The sequence below is a fragment of the Porites lutea genome, chromosome 6 (genome assembly GCF_958299795.1).
Source record: "Porites lutea chromosome 6, jaPorLute2.1, whole genome shotgun sequence".
Lineage (NCBI taxonomy): Eukaryota > Metazoa > Cnidaria > Anthozoa > Scleractinia > Poritidae > Porites > Porites lutea.
The window spans coordinates 13,231,552-13,258,320 of NC_133206.1; the positions used below are offsets into that span (position 1 = coordinate 13,231,552).

The 26,769-nt window shown below is 39.9% G+C and overlaps 3 protein-coding genes across 3 annotated transcripts in view; 1 reads left to right on the forward strand and 2 right to left on the reverse strand.

Moving 5' to 3' along the window:
• LOC140941899 (uncharacterized) overlaps positions 1–2,931 on the reverse strand; it is a 16,406-nt gene extending 13,475 nt beyond the window's left edge. Inside the window, exon 1 of the mRNA XM_073390903.1 lies at positions 1,398–2,931. Coding sequence (XP_073247004.1) covers positions 1,398–2,661 — 1,264 coding nt within the window. The 5' untranslated portion in view covers positions 2,662–2,931. The remainder of the gene's footprint in view (positions 1–1,397) is intronic.
• An 8,095-nt stretch (positions 2,932–11,026) lies between these two features.
• Positions 11,027–15,949, forward strand: LOC140940748 (uncharacterized). The gene is made up of 5 exons (XM_073389710.1): positions 11,027–11,364; positions 13,047–13,196; positions 13,869–13,961; positions 14,585–14,693; positions 15,280–15,949. The coding sequence occupies exons 1-5, from the start codon at positions 11,131–11,133 to the stop codon at positions 15,384–15,386; spliced, it is 693 nt and encodes a 230-aa protein (XP_073245811.1). The 5' UTR covers positions 11,027–11,130; the 3' UTR covers positions 15,387–15,949.
• Positions 15,950–17,748: 1,799 nt separating this feature from the next.
• LOC140941538 (serine/threonine-protein kinase SMG1-like) overlaps positions 17,749–26,769 on the reverse strand; it is a 57,849-nt gene continuing 48,828 nt past the window's right edge. The window contains exons 69-77 of the mRNA XM_073390549.1: positions 26,325–26,449; positions 24,942–25,149; positions 24,127–24,225; positions 23,450–23,549; positions 23,195–23,291; positions 22,356–22,462; positions 21,459–21,677; positions 20,890–20,996; positions 17,749–20,449 (exon numbers count right to left, since the gene is read on the reverse strand). Coding sequence (XP_073246650.1) covers positions 20,372–20,449; positions 20,890–20,996; positions 21,459–21,677; positions 22,356–22,462; positions 23,195–23,291; positions 23,450–23,549; positions 24,127–24,225; positions 24,942–25,149; positions 26,325–26,449 — 1,140 coding nt within the window. The 3' untranslated portion in view covers positions 17,749–20,371. The remainder of the gene's footprint in view (positions 20,450–20,889; positions 20,997–21,458; positions 21,678–22,355; positions 22,463–23,194; positions 23,292–23,449; positions 23,550–24,126; positions 24,226–24,941; positions 25,150–26,324; positions 26,450–26,769) is intronic.

A 26,769-nucleotide genomic window follows, 5' to 3' on the forward strand; every position in this document is an offset into this window, starting at 1 on the left:
AACCATGTTTACATACTCTCATGCAAATACTCCTCTAGGCCAATCAGAGCGCGCGTACTATCTTAGTTATTTTACAAATGAAGATATTAAAAAATTCACAACTGTCAACCAATTCTCTAAAATTATAGACATTGGCTCTTAAATGACGACCCTCGAGGTACCGGCAAGTCGTGGCTTGGAAGCTAGCCACTCCGTCTAGAGGTTTACCATAAATTAGCATTATAAGTTATACTTTAGAAGAAACTATACTTTGTTAAAAAAAAAAAAACGTGCAAAAATGGGAGCAGCATTAATGGTCCAATTTCAGTCACCACTTTAAGACTGTATTTTCCTTAATCATATTTTTAAAGCAAAGCCAAACTAAGCACTTGCTGGTTTCTTAATGGAGGTGACAACAATACCTACGAAAACTCTCATCTGGATGGCAAAAAGGTGACCGCTTAATAGAGGTCTATTTCTTATTTTAGAACTTTGACTACTGGCCGCTTAATGAGGGTGTCGGCCACTAATAACAGGTAGCTGCTTATTGGAAGTTCAACTGCAGTAATTCTGTATGTGAAATGAAATGAATCAGTAACTCTCATCTTTTGTCTTAACCCATTCGCTCCTGGAGATTTTGCCGAAAAACGCGTTTTGAAGCTAGTCGAGTGGTTTTCTGGTCACTGTCGTGCTATAAAGAGCTAAAACTTACCACAAACTGGTTTACAGGTCGAACACTTCGCAGCCTTTTGATCCAGATGCAAAATATCAGCTTGCGAAGTTCGGGCATGCGCAGAAAGCAAAATTTCGACAGTTTTTGGGTTTAAAAGTGACACAGCAGTCTTGACTTTTACTTTTCGCTTTCTCTCCTCCCTTCTTTTTTTGCTTTTCTTGCCTCATTTTTTTTTCTCTTGCTGGGCATTTAGTAGGCTTGATTTTGGTGGGAAGAGTTTTTAGGAAAGCTTTTAGGATCTTAGGATTAGGTGAAAGGAAAGGTAGGTGGGTAATGGAACAAGATTTTCATGGAGATTTTTAGGTCAATGTCACGTGGTTTTTTGCTTGTTTCTCCGGTGTCCTTGACTGAATTGTGCTCATTCTGGTATGGTTTGAAAGATCTCTTCACTCTGCACAAGTTAGTGAAGAAAGTTGTCCTTGACCGTTAAAACTGATGACGTCACAATGGGTAGAAAGGACCTGGATCCGCACGGGCGGTTACGGGCGGTTCAGGGGCGAATGGGTTAAACAGGGTAGCAAAAAAAGAAAGATTTTGTCTTAAACAGGGTCAGCCTTTGAAGGCCTCAGCAGCATACCTCTACTTAAACCTCTTTTAAGTGCCACCCCCCAGGCCGGGAGGATTTTAAATTTTTTAATTGACTGGTGCATTAAAGGCGAGATAGGCAAGAACAGTAAAACACTACCTTCAACACTTTCAGCACAGCAGTTGTCACTCATCATCTTCAAAATGATCTCTTTGAATTTCTCACACTGGGTGTCCCAAGGGAATGTCTTGTTGTAGCTTTCTCTGAGATTAATAGACGTTTTGAGTCTTTCATCCGGCTTGTTCTTGGACAGAGTTCTGATTTTTTGGGACCACTCTTTGGGATCTTCTGAGTCAATGATCACAGATTTCCCACCGTCAACTTTCTTTAAAGCTTCAGCTATTCCAGATTCACTGGTAAGAAGAACAGGAACACCAGCAGAAATGGCTTCTAAGGCGATCAGACCAAATCCTTCAGTACGAGAAGGCATAGCAACCAAGTCTGCTGCATAGAACATCTCTCTCACTTCATCTTGATTACAGTAACCACGTACTGTTAACTGCCTCCTTGTTATGTTTGTATTTTGTAGAAACCAGTCCATTATATTTCTATGTTGGCCTTCAGGTGAACCAACAAATGTCATCTTAAACTTCTCCCCAAGAGAACCTACCGCATTGGCAATAATATCATAACCCTTGAGCGCCAGATCTTCATAAGATCCTCTCCCAAAGACAAAGACACTGAACTCGTCAGGACTATGCGAAACATTGGCAAGTTTCTGATCTGAAAGACTGACAAATTTATCCAAAATTCCAGGGGTGATGCAGTGAACGTTCGTGTCTGGGAGACATCTGCTGTACTTTTGCTGCAGTCGTGAGCCAACAGCGACAACGGCGTTTGATTCTTTGCAGAGTTTGATTTCCTCTTTGTGCTTTTTCTCATTCTCTTCTACTGCATCTGTTTCCGTTTGTTTGTACTTTCCAAGGTCTTCGCAAGATACGTGTACAAACTGCACCCACTTGCAGTTTGTATTTTGTACAATGCAATACGACGGGGTGCCAAACTTTCGTCCATGGCCGATCACAACATCGGGCTGTGGGAGCTCCGAAGGAGAAAGTCTTAGCCATTCCAAACGATCGTAAGTTCCTGGTACACTCTTTGCCGTTAATAAACTTACGCCATTTTTATTAGCATCTTCTCTGTCCGATTCACTGCTCTGGCAGACATAGCAGTGAACAGCAAAGTCATCCCTTGATGATCTAGCTAGATTGATGGCAAATTCTCTATTGAAAGTGGACAAACCGCCCTTATTAGAGTTCCACTCGTCGCACACAAATAAGACTTTCAGAAGCTTCGACTTAATAATTTTTCTTGATGTGCTTGGTGTCGAAACAGGAAAAGCGTCATGAAATGCTCTCTTCATACCTCACTGAGATCTGCGCTGGTATTCCTTCAAAGAGTAGGGATGGCGGTCTGGAAAGTGTAACGGGGAGTACTGGAGCATTTACACTTGCCTGCAATAGCGACGAAGGGTCGAAGCTTGACTCTCTCAAAGTCCATCGCTTAAATCTACCACTCGCATTTCGCGCTCGTGAAAAAATTTGAGCTCTACTTGTAGGCAGATCGACGAAGCGAGCGAAAACGATCGCGACAGAGCGCGCTTTAATGAGGGCGCGCTTAATAACGGCTGGACATGCGCACTAAAATGCAAGCAGTCTATGGGCGCGATCCATTCAACCAAAATTCAGACCGGTCCGACCGGGAAAAGAGGACCACCTCAAAAGGTGGACCTGTTTTTTCGAAACTTTTCCGGTTGGACCGAACCGATCCATTGAGTTTTGGACCGAAATTTCCGGAAATTTTGGTTGAATGGATCGCGCCCAGGGCGATGAATGGGCGCGATCCATTCAACCAAAATTTCCGGAAATTTCGGTCCAAAACTCAATGGATCGGTTCGGTCCAACCGGAAAAGTTTCGAAAAAACAGGTCCACTTTTTGAGGTGGTCCTCTTTTCCCGGTCGGACCGGTCTGAATGTTGGTTGAATGGATCGCGCCCGTTGAAATCAGGACGTTCCTTGCCAAATTTGTCGCGTTAGAGTTTTCCCACTCGTGGTTTAGGATGGCTTGTTACATGTAACCAGCGAAATCCTTCGGGATACCGGCAAGTCACGAAAGGCGACCTAAGCCAAATTATTTCTTTCCTTCATGATTCTTTTTTGTTTAGGTCTAGCTTTTTCATAAGGTTTTAGGAGCGTCTGGTTGCGGGCCATGATTTCCGATAGATTTTTCTATTCGGAGTTCGCCAGTTTTTGCCGAGCACAGCTTGAGTTCAGTTTTTTTCTTTTCTTATCTAAAACACCTTGACGATCGGAGGTTAAATCGCGTAAATTTCAACTCGTTCCCTTGACGATTGGCGGTGAAATCGAGAAAATATTGTCCTCGTCGATCGACGACTCGCTTTTGGCATGGATTGGACTTCTGGATGGGACACGGATCAGGACCTTAGTACCTTAGAATACCTTGGAATAAGGGATAATCATTGGAACTGTGTTAACTTTGAGACCTTGGAAACACATTGCAATTAATTTTTAACCGTATCAAGAGTATCTTGGAATATTAAACTTTTATCTTGGATTAAAACATTGGAACTTTATCGACTTTATCGAACTTTGTAACCCTGGGTTCCACCCTGGATAAAGCAAGCGGATGTTTTGTTTTGTTTTGTTCCATTAACCTAAAACTACAATGTTTATTTCTCTTTGAAAAAGTTACCTGTGGCAACTTACTACCAAGATATGACGTATCTTTATACATATGGTTCCTGTTCAGGTTAATCAGAGAGCATTATGCGCATCATCTCCATTACTTGTTTCCGTTAACATTCCAATTTAAGTTACACGGGTAAACCTTGTTTTGATGCAAAATAACTTCTTTTTCTTATCCAAGTCGTGCTATGACTGAAATAACTACATAGCGATGGATCAAAACAAGATCAACTCCATCCTTGCGACCACTGACAACTATAAATTTAGCTTGCGTAGCAGGTGTCGAAAGGGGTAGGGGATAGGGAGGAAGCACAAAGGGGATGTGGATGGCGGAGAAACAGTAGCCTGCCACGCAGGCTACTATAAATTCAGTCATACGCACATTAAACCAACCCATACAGGTAACCTACTCGTCGATGCTCATAACATGACACATCTTTCCGGTTTACCTAATTTTTCCAAATTCAGAGACCAACGCATCCCACGGAAACGACTTTAGGCGTCTTGTTTGTTAAAAAATAGGCTGATTAGGGAGCTTTAGCAGTGACGACGGCAACGGCAGCGAAAACGTCAGTTTTAAAATGAATTCCCGTTTTTTCAATCTTTGTAGCGTTTATTCCAATTTGCTAAAAGTGGCAAATGTAGGCGAATTTCCCTGGAGTTGATTTCTTGAGGACCGCACTCAAGTTTAGGGACTGAGAAAAAGAGATTCGTCGTCGCTTGTTTACGTCCTCCATAAAACTTGCAATTAGGCATTTTCACGTCGTAGTCGCGCAAGGACGGTAAAGAAATGTACAAAAAAGCGTGATAAACCTATTGCTTTTTTGACGTCCTCTTTGCTGTCGCCGTCGTCGTTGCTAAAGCTCCCTATTTAGCGCGCCGTTGTCAACTGACGTTCCCGTTCTTTTACTGACCTCTGTTGCTAAATCAGTAGGCTCGATTTCCGCCGTCTCCCGGGTCCGGTCTTTGATCTTCCCCAAAGAGAGCAATCTACATTTGTGGTTCCAACAATTGCGCCCCCCCCCCCCCCACCCCCCCAAAAATCTAATAATTCCATGAAGTTACGTATTACTTTATTTTGTACCCAAATTTCCCTTGTGTTCAATGTTCCAGGATGTCGGACATTTCCGCCAAGATTAAGATGGACGAGAAATGGGTAAAACTTAAGTCTTCCACTCTAAACAAAGGTAATCGGGCCATAATATTCGGGCTCGATCTAAACCAGGGTATCTACGTACACGTATATTCCCTTCGAAGAAGGGGAGACAATTCTCCCATCACGCGTGCTGTCGACTCTCCCGGATAATCCGGGAGACTCCAGATTTTGGACCATATCTCCCGGTATCCAGATTAGAGTACGAATTCTTCCAGATAATCGCCGAAGTTTCCCATTTTTTCAGTAGACTTGACTTTCTGACAATAAAGTTTCAACTATTTTGCGTTGTTTGAGCTATTTTAATGTTAACATCAAACGTTTCCTCATAAACTCCGGTATGCCATTGTAAAATAATAATGTGATTGGTGGGAAGTAAACCAATCAGGTCAACATCTTTTTGCGCGTTTTTTGTCATCGCAAATTCGTCATCATCAGAGAGTACAAACATTAACCACAAAGGACTGCAAAGGACCGCAAACGAATATGCCGAAGAACGTAGGATCTATAAAGACCTGATCAGCAAAAATAATAATGTAGACATATTAAATTCTGCAAGCAGAATACTGCAATGCTGATCGTACTACGTAGTATCATCAGAGAGTATTTTTTGCACAAATGACGTCATGTGCGTGAGCTATGACATCATCCATCATCCCTTCCCTATCAATATTCTCAATATTTGAAGACATGGGTGGTTGACAGCCATGCATCTAGCCTGCGTAGGAAGCGTTTCCGTGTTGCCTGCGTGCAGACGTCTCCTATTTCCTTTGTTGCAACAAAAGGAAATAGGAGACGTCTGCACACAGGCAAGTTTCCGTGCAGTTTAGGAGCAAAGAACGAGGAACGAGAGTCAAAGACCACGCAAAAAAATGGCGCAAGTAAAAGAGCGGGGAGGGGGCTCTTGTTTCATTTTTCGCGCGGCCAAAACCGAGAACCTCGGTCTTTCTTTACTTCGAAACCAAACGGAAACGCTTGCTACGCAGGCTACCATGCATCAGATACCAAAAAGGTCTGACACAGCTTGGCCTTAACGGTCCGTTGTGTCCACAGTGATCCTTCTTCCAGGATGCAATATTTTTTTTATCAACTGATGTGATAAAGGGCTTTTACCACCGCAAAAAGTTTCAAATGCAAACGTTGCGAACGGTTTTTTACGATGGTAAATTCATTCAACTTAGTTGATAAAACCATTATTTTGTTGCAGTCCCCTAATTCAAACGTACTCCTTGGGCATTCGTCGGAGTATCAGTCGCTTGATGCTTAGTTAAGCTTATGCCCCATTCACACCAAAGCTTAAACACGTTTAAAAGCTGTTTAGTTAAACATGGTTTAAAATTGTTTTCTTCACAAAAGCTGGTCACTGACTTATGGCTATTGCAAATTATGTGAAAATTACAGAGAATGTTAAAGTTTATGTGAAATCTTGTGTAAATGTCTGTACTCCAGTTTTCCTTTAGCCTGAGAAAACAGACATTTGGAAACGCCACCAACGGTTTCCCCGGCAAATGACGTCTGAGAAACGAGCCGCTTGTGAAATTTGCTTCAACCAATCAGAAGCCCTACTCAGATCTGGGTAGTGACGCGTCATCAGTATGGAATTTTTGCGCTCAATAGAGTACTAAAGTGATGACGTCATAAAAATGAAATTTCTGAAATTATGGGATTTGTCAGGATATCCTGAAAGAACAATGTCCAAGAGGCCTACTTACCAAAAATGAGCATTTCGGGGCAAATTGTCTATGAGATGTTAGCCGGTTATACTCAGAAAACTCCATACAAACCCTTCTAATTTTTTTCTGGGTCGACCCAAAAAATTTAGAAGGGACGTTGTATGGAGTTTTCTAAGCATAACTGGGGTACGATCTCAGATACACTTTGCCCCGAAATGCTCATTTTTGGCAAGTAGGCCTCTTGGACATTGTTCTTTCAGAATATCCTGACAAATCCCATAATTTCAGAAATTTGATTTTTATGACGTCACACTTTAGTACTCTATTCTCAGACGTCATTTCGCGTGGAAACTGTTGATGGGGTCGCGAAATGTCGTCTGTTTCCGTCGGCTAGTTTTTCATTTATGGTTTTCCTTTTTTGAAACCTGGGTTTATAAAACATGTTTAATTGGTGTGAATGGGGTATTAGTTAGAACGAAGTTCACTGGCCAATTAGGCATTATTCACATGGATATTTTGTTCCGTTTAAGTTTTGTTTGATATTATGCATAAGAAAGTATTCTCTTTCAGAAGTGGATCCATTCATGTCTATAGGAGTTACAAATTTAATACATGCATATAAGAACATACCAACATCCTCTGCTTGCATATATATAGCTTGGCTAATAGGGGTGGGCAGAGGAAAACTAAATAGACCATTTTACAGTTGTGGGTTTAGTACCCTAGCCTCTGAGTGAACGTGAGGCTGAGGTTGCCCTTGTTTTGATACAAACCTCTTTCCTTTTCTTATCAAAATTATGATTAAAAAAGCAAGGTAGCTTAAGAATAACATGATTTACTTAATAAAGGAAGAAGGGTTGCATCAAAACAAGGTCAACTGCAGTCTCGTTTCCACTTGTAACTGTAAAATGGGCTACACCAGGATGGAATTAAGAAAAGGGAAAAAAAAGGAAAGGAAACTGAGGAAGATAGATCTATATAAACAATAGAAGGAGATTCTGACTGAAGTTATTACGATACGTTACAAAACTACAAACTTATTTTACATTTCATGTCAACTTGCTTATTTTATTAATTAAAGTAGGTGTGTCAACATAAGTATCCTCTATTTCCAAACTATGTAAAAGTAGCTGATGTAAAGAAGCCTCAAATTTGTGTTTAGAGAGTACTTTATACTGGCAAGCAGTTTCCATTTCTGATAAGACAATACATTGAAACAAATACAAGCGAATGAGATCTCTTGCATCTGTTTAGTTAATTATTACATTTTCTCTATATCCTCTGTTCAGAGATGCCAACCTCTGGAGACCTAAAATTGGGATACTGTCTTTTTTTCACTACCCCCCGGAATTTCAATGCCCCCCCCCGCCCCCTGAAAAATTGACCCAGCCCCCAATGGGAATGACGTAGGACATTATATGACGTCTTACATGATGTACATACTATCAAAATTCGAAATCATCGTTTTGATGCTAGAAATAATCTTTGTCAATGACTAAATATGTGCAAAAACGCCCGAGAAACCGTACTGTGAATAAGAAAAATTCAAGTTTTGAGCTAAAAGTGGGCTAAATCTAAAACTAAGTCTGTTTTATTTTTTACTAAGTATTCAATATTTATAGTGGACGTTAAAAGCGGGAGATTTATGTGCCAAAGCGGGAGAGCCTGAGACGAGGCAAAAAAGCGTAAGTCTCCTGCCAAAAGTGGGAGAGTTGGCATCACTGTCTGTTGTGAATGGAAGCGAAAAGCGGAAACCTTAGTTTCAAACAACTCACACCCCCCACAACCCCCCTGTGCAGAACCTGTCTGATGACTACAAAATTGCAAAAATATACGGTACATTGAAAAACAAAACTGAAGCAATAATTATAAAATCAAAGAATACTTTATTATGCTGTACAGCATTTTGTTATAATAAGCGTATGATGGTAAAAAATTTTTATACGCGATTTAAAATTTTGATACAGAAAAAAAGAACCATACAATAAAAGAAATAACAAAAATGTGTTAATGTATGCTTTGAAAGTTGAGTTTCCAGAAGTGCTTTAAAAGCGTCCAGTGAATTGAATTGTCAAATCTTTTCCTATGGCGTGTTCCAAAGTCGGCGTTCGATGGCCACAAGAAAATTAGCCTTTAAGTCCATTAACTACTTTTCTAACTTTACAATACACTGATTCACGGGTCAGTTCAAGGTGTGCTCATTCCCCCTACCCCCAAGTGCTAACCCCCGTGCATAAACATTTCTCTCAAGGTAGCAAGGTAGCTGCCAAACTGGCTTAGGACACATCTCTTACAACCTTCAAGGTTGAAAATTCTATTTTTTGCACGCCGAGTTGTTCCTGTTGCTTGCTAAAACTAACTAAGACTAACATATAAGAGCTATATCAAATTCCTTATAAGGATAATAATATTTAACAATTATTCCTCAAGCCTAAATGGGCTCTGAGTCAATACCCATGAGGCTGAAGGCCAAATGGGCTATTGACTCAGAGGCCATGAGGAATAATTGTTTTAGTAAAATCCAACTAGCTGGTCAAAAACATGAAGACAAAACAACTTTAGCTGGTTAAAGCTAGACTTTAATCCTTTTTTTGTCGCCAAAAAGCTTGCGCTTTCGCTACTAGTGGGCTATAACATATAGCCTTGTAGTAGCTCAACCAATCAGAACGCAGCATTGATAATAGACCACTAGTTGGATTTTACTAAATAGATATAGCCAGGGCTAAAAGCAAAGCTCTCGATAATATTTATAGTTTGTTCAAACAAAATATAAAATCGTGTAATGCTAAGTGGTGAAAGCATGTCTAGTGAACATGATATCGCCCGCAAACTACTGAAAATTCCTAGCACGCAAGCCCTCCACCTATGAGCTCCCCCCAACCCCACCCCTATTTATATGCTAAACTGTTAGCAAAGGGGCAGGGTGGAGAAAAACACGATCCCTCCCTTTCCCATTCTCCAAATACCCTACCCGCTTCGACGCCTGCTAAGCAGCCTATCTACCTGTAAACAGAATATTCATGCGGTTATAAGCCCCCTCGAATATAACCCCCCTTGCTTGCATTGAAATGAATTCGACTTTTTACGAGTTTTGAAGCTTAAGAAAGTAAGAAAGCGATCAAATTCAAAAGTATTTTGATCAGCAACACTTTTTTACTCCGGTTATAAGCCCCTCGGAATATAACCCCTTTACCAATATTCGTGTTTGCGCTAGCCTGCGTGGCAGGCGTTTGAAAGGGAAGGGAAAGGGGGTTTCTCTCGCACCTAAAACTCCCTTTCCCTTCCCTTTCAAACGCCTGCCACGCAGGCTATGTTTGCGCTTTCTCAATATTCAGCGGACCCGACTATCTCGGAGCCTGGAACAGGCTAAGGGCTTACAATAGGAAGTTTACGGCACTCGCGTCGCTTCGTGGTGACGAAATTGCTGGGGGCGAGGTAGGAGCCCGGGGGGGCACTTGGGTATTTTTTGGGTGGGTATGTGCCGCCCAGAACTACAAATTGGCACCCCGTTCTAAAAAAAATTCCCCTAAAATTGATACCCCGTTCTAGAAATGGGCCAATTTTTTATACCCAGTTTTAGATTTCGCTCTAAAACTGAAACCCCGTTCTAGAAATGTGCCATTTTTTTATACTCCGTTCTAGAAAGTTTGTAAATTGAAATAGCCCTGTTTTTTTAAAAAGATATTTCTTTATTTGTTTGACTAATACATCAAATAAATGCTTCTTCATAATCAGCAACAATTTTAAGCAGAAGATAAAGCCGTGATCCACAATTTTTATACCCCGTTCTAGAAAACGCCTCTGAAATGGATACCCCCTTCTAAATCAGGAGCTTCAAAATCACGACCCCGTTGGGCGGCACATACCCGTGTAGGTAATGTATTGGAGCACCCACCCCCCCCCGGGGGTGGGAGAGCAAATGAGGCAAAAACAAATCGTCAGACTTTCAATGGAGTGATTTTTCGTCTTCTTCATTTTTAACAGCAACTATACCGCTCAAACATGAGCTTATGGCACAATCGTACTCCTTCAGGGAGTGTCAGTTTATGTTTGAACTGCAATCGTTACCCTGGGTACAGCGGCAAAGCGGCGAGAAAAAACTTTTCGCGCGGTCGGCTCCTAAACAGAAACCGGAAACCACGCTTAGCCAAAGAACAGCAGGCGGGTGCCGAATGTCCAGCTGTTTCTATGGAAACAAGCGTGACATTGCAACGAATGCTTTCTATGTTGTCACGACTAAATTCTGAACGACGAAATAAATCAAAGATGGCCTAGTTTAGCTCGGCTTTAACGCAAAGAAAATGTCTACAATTGCACATTGTGTTTCTGGTTACGGCCAAGGAACGGATACAACTGCCGTGCTTACAAATCGATCGAAATACATCACTATTATTGGAGACGAGCCATATTACTCTCGCCATTCGAGAACTTTTCCGTCGGCGAGACACAGAAAGGGAACAAGACCAATGCATACAACAACGATTACATATGAAGTGAAACCAGTTCAGACTTCATATATCAGCTGTATGAAAGCGGTGAGTAAATATTTCCTTTTATTAATATAGTTGAACAGCTGTCTTGTGTTTGAATTTCGATCGCATGATGTTGAAGATGTGCGAGGCGGAAACAAAAACAACAATTAAGTTAAGAAGTGTTTGATAGGATCTCGAAACTGAACTATCAATCAGTCATTCTTGAACAGTCTTACATTTCCGCCAGCATTTACCGTACCCTTCCTTTCAAAAAGGAAAATTTGATGACTTTATTGCTTAATTATTAACACTCAACAATGTCCGGTTTCGTGACTGTATATGGAATATTGTTGGAAGGTCGATTCGCCTGATGGCAGTTTGCCTAGACTAATTTGATTCACCCGATGTGTATTTGTCGTTCTTTAAGCCTGAGAAAAAGGAATAAACATGGAAAGACAGTGACTGCACATGTGGCATGTGGCACATGTGGTTAACTCAAGGCTGTCAATACCCACCACGTCTTCAAATATTGAGAATTGATAGGGAAGGGATGATAGATGACGTCATAACGCATGGTACATGACGTCATTTGTGCAAAAACATACTGGTTGACTCCAATCGTCACAAGTTTGCGATGACATAAAACGTGTGAAAAAGATGTTGTTGGCATTGTTATATTTGAGCTGATTGGTTTACTTTTTACCAATCACATTATTATTACCATGGCATGCCGGAGTTTATGACGGAACATTCAATGTTAACATTAAAATAACTGGAACAATGCAAAGTATTTGAAATTTAGCCTGTCAACAGAGATCCTATTCACAGCATATATGAAATGTTATTGTCGGAAAGTCAGGTCTACTGAAGAAATGTATGGCCGGCCATTCCCACTAAAAATACAATCATGTCAAATAGCACAGACAGAACACAAATGGTCTAGTGATGAATTACGAAATGGTTCAAATGATAAAGAAATGATCATTCTTAAAATAAAGTAATCTGGTTGTTTTGTGTGAAATGGTTCACCTAAACTACAAATGATTGGTCAGACGAGAAGCTGTGCACTGGTAGATGTTAAAATGATATCGCCAAACAAGAATCCGTTTGTTTAAATTACAAGCCATCAATATTCCATGTGTGAAATGATCAAGCTTGACAACGAAGTATGATTATTTGAACACGGCCTCCATGAAAAGCAGTTTTTATTTTTTATATATTTTGTACCTATTTTTGTTTGTAGTTAGGAAGATAGGCAGATACTTGGGTTAATTTTTGCTGGGTCTTGCCACTAGCCTCTCAGAACCCCAACCCCGTTATAGTCTAGTCTGTGGCCGGGAAACTGTAATTTTGATGATCCCAACTTTCTGTTTATGCATGTACTTTATAAAGCCTTTTAACTAGGCCACCTGAAATGAATTGACACATTGGTTACACTTAATGTAGTAAAAATATTCCCATTTTGAAATCCCTACCTACCTGAATTTTCTGATTCCCCAAATCCCAAAAATGTATGATCCCATTCTAGTTACTCTAATAAAAATGCAACTCCATTATAGTCAGTCCAGCTGTGAAGATTCAACCCCATCCAGCAGCAAATCCCCATTATCCTATTACTAGGAAGGGGACATTCCTACAGGCTGAGTCCCCTGCAGGCTCCAATTATTCTCTTTTGGACACTAAGAGGTCTCTGTCAGATCTTATCTTGTATTTACACTGTCTGATCTGTACACTTTTTTAAACAGAATTTTTCTGGACGTAAGGATTTGCTACCTGGTCAGAGACCACCAGCGTACCCGTCTCAACACACTTCAAACTTCAGTATTGGAATTTTACCTGGACAACAGCTTGACACTCACTCAAGAACAACATATGTGAAACATCAAGTCAGACCGGTAAGTAAAGACAATAAAATGTTAGGGTGGGGTGAATAGAAGTCAGTACATTGGTACCCTGGGAGCTCATAGCTTCAGCCTTTGGCTGAAGATACACCAACCAGCAAATGACTCAAAGCATCTCTACTGCACTCAATTGCCACACCCAAGAAAAACCACTGGTACCCATGGTACCTGTGGTGGTGGTTGGGGGTGGAGGCGAGGGGGTACTCAACCAATATTTGGGTATAGGTCGGGCTGCCGAAGGTTTGAAACCCTGATCCTGAATAGGACAAAGAATGTGGACACTGTTTAGGACTTGCCCAGACTTGCCGAAATTGTATACCCTGTTCAGGACAGACTTGTGCAAAATTATTCACCCTGTTTAGGGTAAACAGCACAAAAACCATAATCTGTCCAGTGGCACATCCCCATATAGGTCATATAAGGTTGTACCTCCCAACAGACCAGGGTAGTAGATTGGAGGAGGAAAAAAAAAGCCTCAGCACAAAAGAATAAGTCATGTTAGTTTTCGCTAGGGGGGCAGTTTTTATTTTGCTCAGCCTAAATAATAATTATTATACTGAAGAATGGTTTGGCTTATTTAGTGTTATAGTTGCCTGTAAAGAAAAAACAAATAATAATTATTTTATCATAATCAGCAAACTTACCTATGTGATGATAATTTAACAGGCTGAAGAGGTCCATGAGGATAACATTAGATGGAACAGTCAAATGGCTGGAGAGGATATGATTCAATCAACGAGGCATCAGGGTTCTCAAGAGGTTTATAGTTTTGAATTTGCAGTACATAAAAATATGCAAGGACGTTATCGGTGATGTTATCAGTTATCAGTAATAAAAAAATTAAAACTGTTATTGACAGTAAGATTAGAAGAGGTGTGTTGACAATTTAGAATGTTAAAGACTTAACCCACTAGTTGTTTGGATTCCCCTGAAAGCCAGGACTTCAAATAGGCCAAACGTATCCGAAAAGATCTCTCAAAGTCCAAAAGAAGTTAAGACACTGTTAAGAAGATTTCAGAAATTCTCAAAAAAGGGAACATTGGATTCTTGGGCGTCATTAGGAAGTACAGAAAACGAAAAAACAGTTTGGTAGTTTATACCGACTTTCTGTGCTGAAAAATGTTGAGAAATACGTTTTGCAGTATATATCCAAAATATATATGGTGAAGACTGTGAGATTACTCTGCCTGCAAAATACTTTTCAGTCAAGCTTTCTATGTGGTTAAAGTTCCTTAACAGTATTTTGGACATTTAGGGAGTCATGGGTTCGAATTGTACCTGAGCTTACCCATGCTCGTGACATTAGGAACATCTTTTAACGTTTGAATAAACATTTTCTGACAGTAATTAAGAACAACCAGGGGTTATTTTTCCCTCAACAGATGAACTTTTCCACCACATATTACAAGGTTCATGACCTTCTTGGCAGACAACGAGGTCCTGGTGTGAAAAGACTTCCACCTATAAACTACACTTATGACATCATTACAGGTAAAGTCTTCATTTGATATTATTTTAAAGCAGTGTGCAGGACGTCCTGTTTTTTTGTACCCGCATAACATAATGCAAGGAAAATGTTTGGAAAAGAAACTACTCCTGAAAAGAGTTCTTTAAACTCCTTTTTGGGGTTAAAATAACTCACAAACAAATAACTCCACTGTAAGGTGTTAAATTAAACCCACTAGAGGAGTTATTATAACTCCTTGAAAATTACTGTGTGCCTGTATGCCCTGTATGCTTGGGATGGCGAAAATAATCATTGGGATTATGAGATTGAGAGAAAATTTAGGTCGGGATGACCCTATAAAACGCCAGTATTAAAAAGAAGACAAGTAAATCAAAAGCTTGGTAGATTACTTGTATGAATTAAATAGCTTTAAGTAGGAGCAAGGATTTTTGAAAGTTTTCTATGAATTTAATGGTAAAACAACCATGTATTTTGTTATACAATCAGAGCACGTGAAGTCTCTGTGTTCTCATAAATCGTTGTCTTCCAAGCCATAATCAATTAATCAGACTCCTATTTTTCGTTGTCTTACTTTTGAATGATAGAGGAAAAATATCCACTTTTTTGCAGGTGAACCCCTTACCAGACAGATGGGTGATGACTACAGGCTTACTTCAGGAAACAGGATTCTAAATGAAGCTCGGCAAAATGACAGAGGACAGTTCCTTCTGGGATGATTGTAATAGGTCTAGAGGTCTCAGACATCATGGACAGTTCTTCCTTCAACACTTTTAAAATTTCTCTTATGACGGAAATCACTATAAACTTAAGAAGTATGCCGAATTGAAAATTATAAATGTGCAAGTGAAATGCAAATTTCAAGACTCATAAGGTAATACAAGAGAATTTTTCTCTTGGGTAATCATATTTTTGCTATGCTCAATGGAGCTCTAAAGACAATTTCAATTAGTTTTGGTCATGTGGGGCACTGGAATGTACACCATTTGTATGTTAATTTATTTTCCAAGAAATGTAGTTTGCAGAAAAATTACAATATTGGTTACAACCACAGCTTGTTCTGTTTGTTTGCGACCCTGTAAGACTTGTTGTTAAAATTTATCTGTGACCTTTGGTGGTAACTGGGAAGTTTCTTCCAACATTATGAATAGCATTCACTGATTTGCACTTTTTTACTGTGAGCACCGCAATGGACAGAAAAAATTAATAGCACACATCACAGACTACAAAGAGAGTGAATTCCCACAAAAAGTGTTTCAAATTAAATTACTTTACTACTCTTGTTCTGACCTGTTCTTTTCTTTATCCCAAAGCATAATGTCACACCAGTTCTACTCTTAGCTTAGTCCTTTGAGAAAATGCTGATCAGGATCAGTGATCCGAGATCACTCGGATCATGGTAGCTAATCAAGTGAACCGATGAATCCACTCTGGACAAGGATTCATCGGTTCATTTGATCGACCATGATCTGAATGATCTCGGATCACTGATCTTTCCGGGTGTTCCATATAAATTATTGTAAGCGCTCAATAATTACCCTTGTAGCAGGGCGTGCCTTGTAGTAACGTATCCACTACGGTGGCGGTAAGGTTTTCATAAGGAGCGCTTACCATTTCTCCCTGAAAATTCTGGGGAGAATTCAAATGGAACGGCTCATCCCAGTGGAAATTTTCCGGAAAAAAAACAAAACCTTTTGGGGTATTTCCGTTTTTACCGAAACCACCAAAATTTTCTGTACCATTTGTTTGGATTACCAGTGCCAGGCTTCATGTCGAGAGAAAGCGAAAAATTTACGGGTATTTTGTAGATGGTACAACTCAATCCCGTTCCTGTTTTCGGTGCCCCCCCCCCCCCAAAAAAAAAAAACAGTATCATTTGATGGAAATTTTTCACCGAAATTTCCGTACAAACGGTAGGCGCTCAAGGAAAGAGCTCAATTCTCACTGGAATTGTTTGGGACACCAACATGGCCGCCGTTTTATTGTTTTAAGACACCAATTTGATGGACGTGATCGGTTTTTTTAACCTTTATTTCGATCGGTTATTTAACCATTTGAGCAATAAGACTGATCAGCATCAAATTTCTCCTTGTAATCATAACTATAACAAAATTGTCAAATCTGATTGGCTATCAACTGCCCTGATTTCAGCATTAATTGGACAGTTTGATAGGACAGTACGCGTCATGCCTAAGTATTTGGACAGTACGCGCCATCACGCGCGCGCTTAAATGGATTTTTTCTCACTGTTAGCAAAACAAAATTTCGAATTTCTTGTGTTTTGATTTAAAAAATAGCTTATTATATCACAAATTTTGTTAAAGTTATGATTAATTGGTAACAGAACTTCGTGTCGTCCAGTTCGGTCTGTAATCATACTCGTGATTAAACAAATCGGACTCCCGCGTTTGTTAATCACTCGTATGATTACAGACCAAATGAGCTGTAAAAGCTTTTTTGTTTCGGCTTTTTAACAAACTGGCTACTCGATCAATAAAATATTAGTACTGACTAAATTCTGCAATTTCAAAATGGATGTAATAAAGTGGTAATTGAACTTCGTGTCGTGCAATTTTGGTCTGAAATCATACTTGTGATTTCAAATCCCGCGTATGATTTCAGACCAAATTGCACTCCACTCAGTTCAATTACCATTATAAATTGGACTCCACTCAGTCCTGTTACCATTACTAATATCAATGCTTTGTAAAACAGAGTGGTCATGAGAATTACAGACATGATCACACAAGATGAATTTGCTTGATATTTTATCAACTTCTCCCCACTACTTCTCTGGGAAATGAAAAGGGGCAACAAATGAGAATTCAAATTTTGATCTTAGGGGTTAATAAGGGTTATTTTAGTGAGTAATCAGAAAAGCGGGCGTGAAAGGAGAGATGCCGGGTCGGAAGGGGGGGGGGGAGGGAGTGCTGATCCGAATCACCCCCAGCTTGCACTTCCTTTTTGTCTCTAGTACTCCGTTTTTAACTGAAGTCCGTGCTCGCCTGTCAACCTTGGAAAGGCTTGGCTGAGGTTGGACTCGTCAGAACATAGTTTTTGAAGAGAGGAAGGCAAACTATATATTTTTTCATTACATTTATTAGTATACATATAAATCACAAGCACAATATTAGCGGGTTACATTGACAAAACTATTACACGTAAAAATCAGCCTTATGTTCTTTGCTGCTAACCTCTGGTCTGACTAATGAAATATTCTGCGTTGCTAATGAGAAAATAATAAAATACAGGGGAGGAGAGAGAGACTGATATTGAAGTAACTTATTTCAACGCAATCAGCTGTGGGTCTTGGGGTTGCCTAGTCCCTGTACGGCGTTTTCCCAGTCCCTCTCGGTCAATTCGTTTCGGTGACGTATCCGAGGCGAACGGTTTTCGCATGGACCACGTGACCCGAAACGCTTTGGCCGCGAGGAAAAATGAGGCCTAGGGACTAGGCAAGGTCTTGGGAGATAAAAAGTACATCCCCATGCGCAGAGAAGTCTTACTGATCGTAACGTCAGTTAAATTTATCAAGCCATTTTAGCGTGCAAAGTAAATAACAACAGTTCTAACCGATTGGTCTTCAAAATTTTAGCCTACACGCTGCGAATCTCACCGAAATTACTGTCAAACAATACTCATCTCCACTCTTGTTTTTGACTTTAGGAGAACTGCAGCTTCAAAAACTCTCTTAGCTTTTAACTTGGTTGCTCAAACCAAGCAAGATCAGTAGGCTGATTTCACCAGAGATTAGCGATCAAAGAGCGATAATAAATGATTCAATTGTAACTAATAACATGAAAATCATTGGAAACTCGAAAAAAGATTACCAAATGTGTAAATACTGTAAAATACCAATCCCTTCACCAATAACTATAACACACATATGAGTAAACGACTAGAAATGACTACAATAAATGACGGTTCGTACTGCCAAACGATAAAACAAAGCAACAAACTAATTGACTATAGGCAAAAGGCACTTACATTGATCTCTACACGGTCTCAAGCCACATTCGCATCAAAGCTACAATAATGGACAAGAATTCTTGAGACATTTCGATGACATCGTTATTCTTTATGACTTCATCTTCCTCAAATAGTTTTCGTTACCGCCTTTATAGAAAGGGGGCCCCCATCCTACCTGACCCCTTTCCCGCACAAAAACAAAGCTGGCCAACAGTTATTCTGCTTTTGAATGATAAACAGGCTACATCTCAAGCAAGTGACTTGTTCAATAATTTACATTTAAAACATTATCAACACCGAGGCAGTACGAACCTTACAAAATAAACGTCTTGGAGTCAACTCTTTCTTTGCCACCAAAAGCCGTAAAATTGCAAACAAAAATGCGCAGTTTGATTTGAAAAAAAAAAAGAAAAGAAAAGAAACAGGACACATGGTCTACTGAGACGGGGTGGAATAGTTTCCCAGCGTACAAAGATTCCAGGATTTGGACGTTTGAATATTTCGCTAAGAGTAACACGCTTGTTATACGTAAATTAACTACCTAACAACACAATTCAACAGCCTTTACTACCAGAATCTACGCCAAATTTATCCAATGCAGTTAAGAAGTTTAGGAACTGTAATAAAAGGAGATGTTTCAATAGGACTAACAAGAATCCAGGAGTTTTTCCGGCATTCTGTGAGTAGTGCGAGCCCTAAATACCGCACATATGAAATACTTAAAAAGGGGCATTTTTCACTGCTGTTCATTTGATCTATCTATTCAAATTTAGAAACGCAGCGCAACGCACTTTGAGTTCGGCAAAGAAAGAATTGAATCAAGACAATAAAATCTCTCTCTAAGAGAAATCAAAACAGAAAACTTCACCAGTTGTTTTAACGCGGATGTTCTTGGGCAGCACTGCTAAAGGTGACAAGTAGTCTACTGGTGAACTTGTGTGCTGCATTTAAGTTACTTTAGATCTAAAGATGAGTAGATAGTATGCTTACTATTAAAGCACTAAACATTATGTGTTTCACATAATACTCTATTCATTCCCCTGTCATCAGTCAACAGGTGGAGCATATGTGCTTCACTATGAAACTAATAAGCCACGTACCACTAACGCATCATCAAAAATGGTTTTCAATTTTCAATCCTTTGATGACCTTTGCCAGTTCCCTCTTAAGATGCTAAAGCAAATGCTAAAAGGTATTTCTAGGGTCACTGGCTGCAGCAAAAAGTAGAGTTAATCGTATTGAGTTTTTCTGCTTTCTACAAGATAAAAGGATTAACATATGGAAAAGTGAAGCTGGCCATGACCAACGTATGTTTATAAGGTGTTTAAGTAACTTATCGCCTTGTACTAAATGTTTGCTTAGTATTTGGAAAGGGTGTGACAGGGAGCAAGCATTTAGATATGAGTTACAAGCCACTGAGTAAGTTACCTTATAAGACAGGCACTAATGACGGATGTTTCAAATAAATTCAACCAAGTCGTTTGCCAAAACCACTGAAGCCAGAACCTCGTTTCAAAATCTATCTTGGTTGAAAGAGCATCGAAAAATAGACCTCGGGCCTGCGGTCTGCATTGTTAAATAAATGCTGTTGTTAGCCGCACTCCAGTATGCAGCCTTGGTAATGCTTCCCGACTTACGGCTCGCTTTGATGCTACAACGATGGCTGTGGTTGGCCATCTCAGTTATGTCTCGGTAGAGTGGAACTTGTTCACTACTTTCCTTTGGCACTGCGGTTTCACACCCATGCTGTCCAGCCTTCATACATCTGGCTCAGATTGTCCAAGCTTCGTGACTCACGGATTACAAAGTCAACCTAAACAATCACGGAATAAAGTATTTTTAGTCCTTTTCATTTAGATCATAAGCGATTTTAACCCCTTCTTTCTCATGCAGGTCAGTTACAGAGGGATGAAATGTTGTTGTAACGTTTGCGTCTATGGATACAATCCTGTATAGTGTTACCCTTTAAACGAATCCTCTCAAGTAGTACTATATTTCGGTTCTTTTAAAAAACAAAAATTTTGAATTTTCTTAAATCTTCATATTGACCACTGTTATGAGTGAATGGGCAAGCAATATTCAAGAGCGTAGTGAAGCAAGAACAAAGCGTAATCTTGGCCAATTCGCTAAGTCGACCATACCCTCCCACCATTCCATCTTAGCCACAGAAGAGAAATCCTGTTTTCACACCCTTAAAGTTTCTCGATCAAGAGTTTGTTCACAGTTCAAATGACAGGTGAACAGTTCACTAACCTGGTCTGCAATGGACATTTTTTTGTTATTATCTTGATCTCTGCCATCCAGCTTAGACTTCACGCGTCGCCATACACTGATGGCATAGGTATTCCTCTCTTGAAGAGCTGTTACAAAAAATCACAATTAACGACCATCGCATGTGCGGGATGTAACAGGCTACTGTTGCCTTTTAGCTACTATGAAAAGTCTCCACTATCGTCATTCTTTACACCAGTATGTCCTAAGCTTTACTGATTTTTGGGAATGACGGTCTTGAGATACTAACAAGACGTACCTGAGCCACAAAGCAAATAGGACTTTCCTCTTTACACATAACGCACAATGTTTCTCCCAATATCAAAACCCTGAGAAGTGGGTGGCAAAAATGAAGCACAGCAAAGCTAAAATAAATCTCCTTCACGGTGGTGATATCCTTTATTTTCACTTTATCAACTATTAACGAGTTCGAGAAAACGAATGAACCCCATCATTCAAAACATCACAATTCTTAACCAAACATACACACACACAGTGCGAAACGCAATGCTTAAATACTACTCTGGCTCATACTACAAGTAGACATGTACCTTTTCCCGTTCTGGGGTCTCTTGCCAGATTTGTGGTTGATAATCGTTTAGGGCTTGCCACTGCCATCTGTCTGGACGAAGCGGTTGGTGAACCAGCGCCGCCGGATGGACTGGCTGTCATGTCCCTCTGTAGGATAACTGGATGAGAAGAGACAGCACTATCTGATGCCACAGGATCTTTACTACCTTGTACAGCAACACTGCCACCTTGGCGAAGAGCTGAAGGATAAGAGAAATGCAATAGACTCACTTTACACAACGCCACACCAATTACTGAAGGTTCATCAAGAGAACTACAGTACTTTGATTTAAAATACAACAAATCGCCAAACATTAGCATTTAGTACCGCATCCCTCGCCAAGGGAGGTTCCTCGCAGCAGTAACAAGGCCTCACAGGATTGGTTGGGATGACAATGAACGAACAAAGTTAACCCACTAAGCCCTAATATCCACATACAAATTCTCCAAACTGAACTCTATAGATTTTCTTTAAGAATCAGTTGAGAGAATTTAATAAAAGATCACGGCATTTTCTCTTTGGTGATCATTCAACTAATTCTCATAACCTTATCTCTTAACAATGTATTAACATTGTCAGGGGAAAATTGAAGTTGGTCACTATTGGCACTTAACAATGGAACCTAGCAATAAAACAACAGAACTGCAACACAAATGGGTTCAAATTATAACATTTTAGGTTTAAAAGAGGTATGAGGCTACTGCCCACAAGTAGGGTTCTTTTACACACCTGGGTGTATAGAGAGAGGGGATTAGGAGGGTTTCTTCCTAAAGAAGACAATATCGTGGCATTTTTGTTGTACAAAGCATATATTTCACAGTTGTGGAGAGACTATTGCTGACAAAGGGAAAATAATTTAGTTCAAGTTATTAGTTACCTGATGCAAATGTGGGTGGTGGAGCTGCAATGGGTGTTTTTCCTCCACTGGAACCAGAATCATCAGGAACAAGAGGTGAAGCCAGTGACAGAAGGTGGTCATGAACCCTACAAATAATAAACAAATATTGATGTATAGAACTAAGAACCAAAAAACAAACTACCCAGAGGAGAGGACAGGTCTCACCAGTTACGTCACTTCACATTCACTGATTTTGTGAATGTATCTATAGCCTCCGACGCAGACGTTCTTAGGATTTCCGCGCATTCCTTCCTCACGAAGGAAGGAGGGAAGGAACATACGTTTGCGACGAAGCCCTAAAAATCTCTGCGTGAGAGGCTATTGTGCTTAAGGTCCGGTTTAAACGTCGCATTTCACATGTGCCAAATTTAATGCTAGCGAGAAAATTGTATTCTTCTCGCTCATTTGTGTTAGAGACGGTACATGAGAAATGCGACGTTTAAACAGGGCGTTAGGCGACTTGAAACCACATGTGATTCAATTTTAAGTTCAACTTAGAGGAATTTAGCTATGTACAAATCAAGCTACTTGCAATCAGCTGATTTTCACTTGTTTTGAACGTCTGATAATCATAGTGGATTCCTGCTCCTGTTTCTTTCGAGCACCCACCCACCCCACCCACCCCACCCTCGTTATTACCTAATCTCGTACCCAGATCTCTTGTCGACGAAGCCGACGCCTCCCAGTGGCACAAGCAACACAAATGGTAAGTAGAAATAGCTAATGCGGTATATTAATGATTGAACTAAAGGCTCGATACATAGCAGGCAAAGGGCGGAAAACTGGTTTGCTTTGTACAGGGATGGGGCATAACTTACCACTGCACCAGAGATTTGATAGACTTCCCCATGGCTTTTACTTCCATTATGTTGTCTTCTAAGTTGTCCCTTCCATCACTGATCTTTCCAGAACACACTATAAAATAGAGAAACACAACATGGAGATTATTCAGTTCGTGAAGAATTGCAAGAAGTATCTCTAAGGGAACTTAATACATGCAAACTAAAGCAAGCTTTAAAGTGTCTACCCAGTCGTGAGTAACTAGGAACTGCTGAAGTGAAATGTGCACACACCTGCTAAGATGCTCTTAATAAGCTGAGAACACTCCTCTGATTGGCGGTTGTGTGTTGATATAAACAGCTTAGCTGGGCGGGACTCTGCAGCCTCTTCATCCTGAACCAATACAAACAATCATAAGAAAAGCCTCTCAATTGCGGAACTCGAATTGTATCATGCTTCTTGTTACACGTTCAGTTCAGTTCAGTTCAGTTTATTGTTTTGCCATAAGATTTACAGAAAGAAGAAAATCTAAATACCTTATTCTAGGAAATTAACAATGCAAGTTGACAACGCGAAAAAAATTTACGTTACACTAAATTAACGCGAACTTTTCAAAAGTTAAGTTTACATGCATTAAATTAACGCGAATTTTTCGATGAACATCTTACTTTATTCAACACAAATTTGCTGCACTTACAAAATCTCAACATACATATATGTCAAGGAGAAAAAGAAGCATTTGCAGTCATTGTTACCTATGATAATGTTCAGGTTATGCCTCTGTAAATGATCTAGCGAAATTTTTTAAAATCGCGTTAATAAAGTGCATTGTCAATTTTCTAGAATAAGGTATTTAAAAAGCTCATGGCGAGGACGCCCAAGGGAAACAACCGGGCTTATAAGGAATGGGCTCCATCAGTTAAATTATTACAACAAAATATGAACGTTACCTGAGAAATGAAAACCTTACCTTTGCCATTGTGGTGAGCATAGATTTCACTTCACCAATGAGCTGCTGATGGGACACCATAACGGTCTTCACTGTACTGGCCTGTGACTTGATGGATTCCTGGCGGATGATAGGAAAGATGAAATGATTACATGGAACCACGATATAACGAAAGGCGAATTGGCAAAATGTGATCGCCATTTCGAGGTTTTCTTTTTCATGTTTTACTATTGCTTTGGTGAAGAATATCGCTCGTTATGGCGAGGACTTCGTGATATATATAATTTCTTTATAACGTGGTTCCACTGTACAGTCAACTCTCGCTAAGTCGGACACCTCTGGGGCCGGTACTAAGTGTCCGTCTTATAGAGAGTCAAACAAAGGGAGTAAAGAAAGGCAGGGAGCAACTCTAGGTGCTCATCTTATAGAGAGTCAAATAAAAGGAGTAAAGAAAGGAAGGGACCAACTCTAGGTGTCCGTTATAGAGAGGTGTCCGTCTTATAGAGGTGTCCGTTAAGAGAGAGTTGAATGTATCTCTGTTCAAACAATCACTCAAATGGACTATAGCTACTAGGGCTCCATACAGTTGACGTTTTCCTGCGCATCTGCACAAAAGTCTTTAATCTTGTTCCGGGAGACCCAGTCTACTAACAGCAACTTGCATATCCTCCATATCCTCCAAATGGTAAATAGGCAGCCACTGGAAGTGCCACTTTCTTCTTAATAACGTTCAGCAAGTGTTCCCAAACGTTTGAGATTTTACTTCAGTAAACATCGTTTTATCTATAATTCTTCACTACTTTCATTCATTTACTGCCTATCTTTGATCAACTTACTCTATTACTCATGATGGCTTGGGTAGCCTGTGACTTCCTAGTCTTGATGGAGGCCACATCCTGACCAACGGTCTCTAACTTGTTCTTCATCCACTCCAAAGTAATGGGTGCTTCTGGCGGATATGACACCTTCACTTTCTTTGCAACCTCTGCAATGTCATGAAGCTTTTTCGAACAGTTCTCTAGCTCGGCAGAGCTTTGCTGACATCTAAAGAGAAAGCAACAAATAGAATTAATAAAAATAAAGTTCTTTTAACCTCTGTCGAATCTAAGGCAAAAGAGCGTGGACAACAGATTTTGTTGAGTAACATACATTCGGACGACTTTAAAGTTCAACGTTTTTTGTTTCCCCTTTTTTGGTGGCATGACTCTAAAAATAAGTGTACAATCAGGGCTGACGGATGATAGTAAAGAGATTGTGAACCTTAGACCACGTCATAGTTTTCAATCGAAGAGTCCTTAATTTATATGCCGTCACCTAATACCGGGACCGGACAAACATCATACAGTGTGATCATTTATTTAAAACTGTCTTTGGAGTAACACCCATTTGCAATGAGATGAGAGAGCTTACAAAACGACAGCGACAGAAAACGAAACGTCTTATGAACAAAACAATAACAACCTTCCAAGTTCAAAAAGAGACATACTAATCGAAGGGTGCTGAAGTCCTCAGTAAGACGTCACACTCGGAAGGAAGGTGAAAACGCAGCCGTATAGAGATTGAAAAGCGGACGTCGTGAACACCAGCCCTACGAACGTTACTATATTTTCAGAACTTTCAAGTAAAAACTAATAATTTTCCAAAATTTAATAGACAAGCAAATAAACGAGAATTTTCTTTCTCCGTATTCTTGCGAGATCTTAGGTTACGCATAATTAGATTTAATTAGAGGACAATCTAAGTCAAAAAGGAAACTGCACAAATTAGTATGTGTAATCAAATGGTGACGAGTGAAATTAGGGAATAATTTCACGAGTATACCATTTGATTACCTATTAATATCATGGGTGACGAATTACGTTAGCAATCTTGGATTTTTGACATGTTTATCCTGGATCGTATCGATCAAGAACTCCTGCACTCTCTCGAACGTTTAGAGCTTAAATTTGGCTTAAGTTCAGAGTTTTTCGACAAAATACCTGTTAGAACCCTTCTTGGTGTTCTCTTCGTGTATTCAGGTTTTCTAAAGAGTCTTTTTGTGCCCTGACATCTTCATTCATGACATTTTAAAACTTCGTCGCCATCTTGACACTGAGACGTACGTTAGGTTGCCATGGCAATATTGTAATTCCACATGTGAAATTACAAATTAACGCTGAAATTTCGCGTCAAAATTAAGGAGTAATTCGTCACCTATGATATTACTCAAGAATAATTACCTTTTGACCAAGCCAGTCATAGCATTATCTATTGCAAGAGCATCTGCTGTTTGTGTCCGTAACGCCTCACAGTGTAGAATGGCATTTGACAAGCTACATATGTCTGAAGAATGTTTTCCTTCAACCTGGAAACGACAAACGCGCACGTTAACCCTTTCACTGCCAGAGTGAATGTTGAAGTCCCTGAGGTAGTTCTAACTTTTGAGTCTGTGGACAAAATCCTATGATGTGACCATTCAAATGAAACCTTTCTGCCTGTACTTTCAAATGGTGCTATTTGTTTCCAAAATTTTACAAAACCAAATTTGGGAATTTTTGTTGCATTTTGCCCTTGGCCACACTTGGCACTGAAAGGGTTAATTAGAAACTAACAAGGCGCAATGATAAATATTCTTAACATGGAATACGCTTAAATGCGTTTTCTAGATACATGGTATATGCACAA